Source organism: Hippocampus zosterae, unplaced genomic scaffold (assembly GCF_025434085.1).
Source record: "Hippocampus zosterae strain Florida unplaced genomic scaffold, ASM2543408v3 HiC_scaffold_22, whole genome shotgun sequence".
In the NCBI taxonomy this organism is placed as follows: Eukaryota; Metazoa; Chordata; class Actinopteri; order Syngnathiformes; family Syngnathidae; genus Hippocampus; species Hippocampus zosterae.
The window spans coordinates 3491770-3499067 of NW_026262818.1; the positions used below are offsets into that span (position 1 = coordinate 3491770).

Below are 7298 nucleotides of genomic sequence, written 5' to 3' on the forward strand. Positions count from 1 at the left end.
GGTTAATATTGAGTACGGAGTATATGAATGAAGCAGAAAATTCCACCCATGCAAAATGGTAGCGCCCTGCGATATATAAACACAGATGGATTTTTCTGCTGATTTCGTATTCCATTGCGCAATATTAATCAGAATACTGTGGTTCGACCAGTGGGGGCACATACAAAATTGCAAAAGGCAATTTCTGGTTTGACTTCGGCTTTAACCCTTTAAGGGACAGCGGTTACTATATGATGCATTAAAGGGTTAATATTATGGAAAATCATGTTTTGGGGGTTTTTCCCCCTTTTTAGTGCTGGCCTAATCATCAAGTGTGATATAAATCTATTGTCTGCTTATTTCTGAAAATGCGTCTGTGAACGAGACTGTTAGGCAACAGAGTGGGTAATTTACAAAACCTGAACACACCATACACGTGTTTTGTGTTTCGAGGATCACTGTATGTCAAATCAGCTTTTCCCATTGAAATGAATGGACATACAATTCATCCATTCTCACCTTCTCCTAAAAACACAAAGCTTTTTGTGGTGCATTTTCTGAAAGAAACGTACCTTCATAACATTGTACTTTATAAAAACATACATTCATTTTTTAATTAAATAGAATAAAAAGAAACAGTTTTTGCCACATTGCATCAAATAAATGCTGCTCCTGGTGTGCCCGATTTGTCCACCTGGGGGCAGTATAAGACAGACACTACAGTACAGATAGACCTGGCCTGTTCATTGACATGTTATTGAAGAAATTCCACTTGTGGTCTTAAGTCCTTGTCTCTCTGCAGCAGCCAATTGGCTTGCAGCAGGGCATGTCCTTCGTAGAACCCAATGGGAGGTTATGATAACATCTCAGTGCTTCTCGGAGTGTGGTGCTAATATTCATCGTTATTTGCCAAAATGCCGCTGTTGTAAAATGTGAGTTGAGTTCACAGGAACGTTTGTATCTCAATTTTGAGCTTGCAAGGTAAAGCAAGTCATAAGTTAGGTCAGTCACCTGTGTCTTAAGCCACCACCGTATGTTAGTAAGACTTCTGGGAACTTTAAAAAAATAAAAATAAATAAAATGAAAGCTTGCAGTGGTTCTAGAAGACCACGTGACATCTTTTTGTGTCTCCAGGGGACGAGGAAGCGGAAGCGGCGGAAGTGGAGGATGCCCCAATGAAACTTCAGTCCCCGCTAACAATAGCTGAGCGCAGCCACCTCATCGTATGGCAGGTCGTGGACAATGACAAATGAAGCGCTGACCTCAGCACCCTCAGACCTGCCTCAAGCACTTTGTTTTTCAAAGCCAAACAACGAGAAGTTATGTTGGTGCGTCTTCACTTATTTGGCCTAACGTTTTCCTAGTGAATATGAAAACCTTATTTATTTATTCAGCACATCTGTTCTTCACATCAGTCATAAAAACCCAAACATAAACCAGCCATTTTTATGAGAAATGTCTGGTTGAAGGCAAGTCAGACTAACTGTGTTTCTTTGAAATAGTGTGTAGGCAATAATGTAAAGCAGGAAACAAACCTTTATGGACAGAATTTCTAGGCACAGCCGAAGCGTTGAGGGGGTCCGTTTTGGGGGCCTCAGTATTGCATCCCTGCTTTTTGCAGATGATGTGGTGCTGTTGGCTCCGTCAAACGGGGCTCTCCAACTCACACTGGAGCGTTTCGCAGCCGAGTGTGAAGCTGTTGGGATGAGAATCAGCACCTCCAAATCTGAAACCATGGTCCTCAGTCGGAAAAGGGTGGAGTGCCCCCTCCGGGTCGGGGAAGAGATCTTACCCCAAGTGGAGGAGTTCAAGTATCTTGGTCTTGTTCGCGAGTGAGGGTTGGAGGGAGCGGGAGATCGACAGGCGGATCGGTGCAGCGTCTGCTGTGATGCGGACGTTGTATCGGTCTGTCGTGGTAAAGAAGGAGCTGAGCCAAAGGGCGAAGCTCTCAATTTACCGGTCGATCTACGTCCCAACCCTCACCTATGGTCACGAGCTATGGGTCGTTACCGAAAGAACGAGATCCCGGATACAAGCGGCCGAAATGAGGGTGTCCGGGCTCTCCCTTAGAGATGAGGTGAGGAGCTCAGTCATCCGGGAGGGGCTCAGAGTCGAGCCGCTTCTCCTCCACATCGAGAGGAGCCAGATGAGGTGGCTTGGGCATCTGATTCGGATGCCATCTGAGCGCCTCCACGGTGAGGTGTTCCGGTCATGTCTCACCGGGAGGAGACCCCGAGGAAGACCCAGGACACGCTGGAGAGACTATGTCACCCAGCTTGCCTGGGAATGACTCGGGATCCCCCGGGGAGAGCTGGAAGATGTAGCTAGGGAGAGTGAAGTCTGGGCTTCCCTGCTATAGCAGTTGCCCCCGCGACCCGGCCCCGGATAAGCGGTAGATGATGGATGGATGGATGGATGGATGGAAACAAACACAAACTCAACAGGGTTTCCCCCCCCCCCCTTTTTTTTTTTTTTAAAACCAAAAATATAGTCGAGTGTCTCTCCCCAGTCCACGACATGGATTATTATTGTCTCCAAATATGCAACAGATGGCACAGACAGCATCCAGTTTGGTGCCTTTTGGTTGACATTCGACTCCTCAAAGTGGAATGTGTTCGGACAAATGAACACGTTGGCTGTTTTGCATAAAACTGCTGTGCCGAGGATGAGTCCAACCAAATAAGCGGCAGAGGATGCAAGATTCGGTCGATCAAAAGAGAACATTGTGACACGGTCATGCGTGTGTTTCCAAACACTTAAACTCCGACAGCTGGAAATGATCAAGAAGCATGCTGGCAAAGGAACGGGGAAATAGAAAAGATGATCAGCAATAAGGTTGGAGGTTTTTAGTTACAATTTTTGTTTTCCTTCATTTCACTCATTTGCAATACCCCCCCTGCCCTTCAAATGTAAACAGTCCTCCAGCCGCCTTAGGCCGTTCCCAGCATATATTTATTTTTGGCTTGAAAGAATGTTACGTTTGCTACCAAAGGATTCTTCATTAAAGCTCGGCACGCTCTGAATTAAACGAATCGTGTCTCATGAGAATGCGGCGCCTTTCGGTCACAAAAAATAAAATAAAAATCAGCCTCTGTTTTGCTAACGCGCATATATTTTGTAAGCAAACTCTTGGTGTAAATAAGATGTAATTTTCAGACTTCAATTTAGAAATTGTGGTGGAATATTTTCATAGAATGAGAAGAGCCAAAAAAAAAAAACTATTGAGTGCGTCCACCCAAGCATTGACACGTGCAGCGATGTGAACAATTCTTGCACAAAATATTTGCTTTTATATGAAAGAACTTTTGAATGTCTTCTTTTATGATGGTGGCGGTGGTGGTCGAATGACAGCGAAACTGTTTCCTGCCCTCTGTCCTTTGACACTGCAATGGTTTGTTTGTTTGGTATTTAAGAAGATAAAATAAGGTCTGTCGACAGCGTTGCGCGTCTCAGTGCTTGTGTGTGTGTTCTCTTCGGTAGAAGATAGACATGTAATTGCAGTTTAGCCATTTCAGTATTTATTTTAATGATTGAGCCTTTGCAGTTCAGAGTGTATCTTTTTTTTTTACATTAAATATAAATTATCCAGTATGTATGAAAGATGATTGAGGACGGCTTGGGTGATTGCGGTTGTAAAAGTAGTCATACTTTACTGAGCTATGCAAAAATATCCGCAGGGAGAAGAGGGATGTGTGGTGTTTCCTCAGCAAGAGGTTTTCTAAAAATAGACAAAAAAAGGCAAAGGAAATTTCATCCATCCACATTCTGATACTGAGCACTTTGTCCAAACACTCTTCTCCCTCCTCGGATTTACATAAAGCGATTGTCAGAAACTTGCCAGGGACTGTTGCAGTCCCAGTTTGCAGTACACAAACACAAATATGTACTCCTACATCTCTCGCCTTATTTTTAACAATCAATTAAAAACTATTTTGTGGGCAGAATGAGTTTGCCTGTTTTTTTCCCCCATTTTAATGAGGTGGTTTCACAACTCAAGACTTAGAAACAAGTCCTGAAACATTCATGCTAGTTTATATTTTTGGCAATTGCATTTTGGCATCCCCCACACATTTCTGTATCAAGACTTCTGTCATTTTAATCAACCCTTTCGTATGATAAGCTGTCCACTGTCCACCCTTTAAACCAAGAGTGCCCTCTAGAGGAGTAAAATATTGTCACAAGTGCTTTGTGAAGCTTCATTTGTGCGTTCCCACTTTATTTGTGTTTGGTGCCATGTATTGGTTAGCCAGCACTGCTTACTAATTGATGATCTTTGTTTCACGTCACAATCATAGATTGGTCAATGATGACCAAACAAAATAAAGATTTGTGATTTAAATATTGAAGTGATAGGCCCGAATCAGGAGGACAAACCAGACACTGCACAATATAGTTGCTCAGGCTAATTTTTCGGACATTTCATAATCGGGCCTTCGCTGACTTTGATTTGGTCTGATTCTTTTGTGGACGTTGCTTTAGCTGATTTGACATTTCTTGGAGTCTACTTTTTTTTTTACTTGTAGCACTGCATGTAAATATACTTCTTTGTATGCTCGTTCCAATCACTCAAACTTGCTTTTTGAAATAATACAACTTTGACTTCTGCTAAGGCAATTCATCTGTTACAATGTTTTTTTTAAAGCATGAAAGTGCATTTCCCCGAGTAGAGCAATACACCACACTCCGAATTGCATTTGTTTGATTCCCAGAACTAATTTGTTTCTCAGCAGCAGAGACCCCAAGGCAGTATTTCATTTGTGTAAGCTTCGTTATAGTTATTTATTTATTCCCAGAGTTGGGATTTCAGCTTGACGTGCCATATTCACTGCAACTGGGCATGACCAATTGAATTTGGACATGATAAAATGTTCAGTTCCTTGTTATTTAATACAGCCAACTTGGACTCCCACTGGGAAATGGAAGGTTTCTTCTAGATTAAAAAAAAAGTTTCATACATATTTTGAAAGAAGAAATGTAAACAGGAACTACTTAATTCATAGCAGTGAGGAATTGAGAATAAATTTAGATGTGCTATTTTGATAACTGGCTGATTCTCAGTCGTGTTAAATCAAGCTATCAAATACTGTACGCCGCAAATACGCAACATTACATCATCCCGGCGTCTTTTGTTTTGTAAAAATTAGTCTTCTAGCTTTCACTTTCAGCCAAATTGATCCCAAATATCATTCTTTTATGTCTAATCCTTGGGGACAGGGTTTAGCTGGAAATTCTGTAACAGGCATCATTTCTGTACAACATTGTACCATATTGTCGCTGTCCAGTGGGAATTCCCCCCCCCCCCCCCAAAAAAAAACGCGTTATTTCCATTTTTGTCATATTTTAGTTTTTTATATTCATGGGGTGTCTGCATTTCAAATTCAGGGAAAGATTTGACTTTGTGACTTGTGTGAATTATCAGCTCCACCAACAAGAGTACAAGACGCAACGCCTACAGCCCTACACATTCTCATTCTATCAATTACAAGAGCTGCATCAAATACAGTACTCTGCAATTTCAAACGAATGATGCTGTGGTTGTTCTTGGTTGCAGTCAAAGTAAATAACGTCCTTAAGACTGATCACGAATGTGTTCAAATCATTTTGCGACTCGGTGGACTTGCCACAGAGAGGATTAGAAGTGGGGCAAAAATGTGATAAGTAATTCCAAAGTATCTCCAGTCCACAGTACTTACTTTTTCTTACAACTCTGACCTACATAGACACGTTGAAATCAGAGCAGCATTTCCAGCCAATAAGCAGTCACGTGCTGGAAGTACAAGTGAGAGTGCATTCATGAGCCTTGAATATGTAAGTTGAGGGGTTAGTAATTTTTGAATGGATGGCTCTACTTTACGAAACGGCAAAAAGATTGATTGCGTTTGAAGTCAGCTTTATTAGGGGGGGAAAAGATGTCTACATCGCAGCAGGATCGAAATCACACTCTCGGCAACAAAAATCACTTCCTGCTTTCCCTTGCTTCAACAGCCAATCAGAAACTATCAACATAAAAACACGTCTAAGCAATTATTAAACAACAGAATGCAATTTAGGTAATTTTAACATGTAATAATATGATGCGCAAACAGAAAGTGATAATTAATAATCTAACATAAGCTTACAAATATAGCAGCTCGAATATAAAGACAAATGAAACATTTCAAAATGGCTCTTGTATTATCTTTCTCACACGTATACCACCAAACATTCCAGAAGGTTTATTACAAAATCTACTTGCCGTTATGAATTACTCAAAGTTCAAATTTGATCTTAATATTAGCTTTCCGTGGGAGATAACCTTTTACTTCCAGTTATAATAAGCACACACCGGGAGCTAGGAGGTGCTATAGCGCCATTATAAATCTGTGTAGCCCTGGTAAAGCCCTCCACTGGAGCTGGTCCATGTGGCCCAAAATTCATCATTTATCAATCGCGTCCCTCCACAATAAGGATATATATCACGATATAAAATTAAGGTTAAAAAATATTTTGAGCTCATAATAATTGCATAAATAATTCACTTTGGTATGATTGAATTCTATACTCCATTCGAGAAGCTAAATTGCTCCAAATGACAGTCAAATAATGACAGTCAGATTAATTAGGATAACATCTGATATTTTAAATGAAAACACCGTACTATAGGCTTTCATTTAGTTCACGAGAATTCATTCAATATCTGTGTCCATGAATTAATTAGCCATTACCGATTCTGTTTTCAACCGCAGAACGCAAGTGCATTCAATTAGATTCATCAAATGTCATCCGTCAAAATAACAACTCGGTGCTCAAGTGACAAATAGCAGTGCTGATAGATTGAGTTGGATAAAATCTGCATGGATAACAGTTTAGAATTTTAATTTCCTGTCTCCACTTCTGCTGCTGTTTTAAGTATTTATTATATTACCAGAATATACTGCTCTTTTTAGCTGATCTATGCAGTGACGTAGCAACTTAATTTCAGCCTTTTGGTTGCTGTATATGTTTCTTTACGCTTAATTTCTCTCGAATCACTTATTGCCTGGTATTTTGCTATTTTGAGTGAGTGAGTGAGTGAGTGTGAGAGAGAGAGAGAGAGAGAGAGAGAGAGAGAGAGAGAGAGAGAGAGAGAGAGAGAGAGAGAGAGAGAGAGAGAGAGAGAGAGAGAGAGAGAGAGAGAGAGAGAGAGAGAGAGAGAGAGAGAGAGAGAGAGAGAGAGAGAGAGAGAGAGAGAGAGAGAGAGAGAGAGAGAGAGAGAGAGAGAGAGAGAGAGAGAGAGAGAGAGAGAGAGCTTATATTGAATACATTGTTTATACCACTCACCTACCATCCCGCACTGTAAT

At 41.1% G+C, this 7298-nt stretch overlaps 1 protein-coding gene and 1 long non-coding RNA gene across 4 annotated transcripts in view; one reads left to right on the plus strand and one right to left on the minus strand.

The window, feature by feature from the left end:
* Positions 1-1271, plus strand: part of LOC127594584 (C-Jun-amino-terminal kinase-interacting protein 4-like) — a 46677-nt gene extending 45406 nt beyond the window's left edge. For all 3 annotated transcript variants that reach the window (XM_052056429.1, XM_052056431.1, XM_052056432.1), the window contains one exon: positions 1114-1271. In XM_052056429.1, the coding sequence (XP_051912389.1) occupies positions 1114-1232 (119 nt within the window). In that variant the 3' untranslated portion in view covers positions 1233-1271. The remainder of the gene's footprint in view (positions 1-1113) is intronic.
* Positions 1272-1347: 76 nt separating this feature from the next.
* LOC127594606 (uncharacterized) lies at positions 1348-2475 on the minus strand. The gene is made up of 2 exons (XR_007960838.1): positions 2411-2475; positions 1348-1514 (listed from the first exon to the last, which is right to left on the minus strand). It is a non-coding gene; the product is annotated as an uncharacterized LOC127594606 (long non-coding RNA).
* Positions 2476-7298: the final 4823 nt, after the last annotated feature.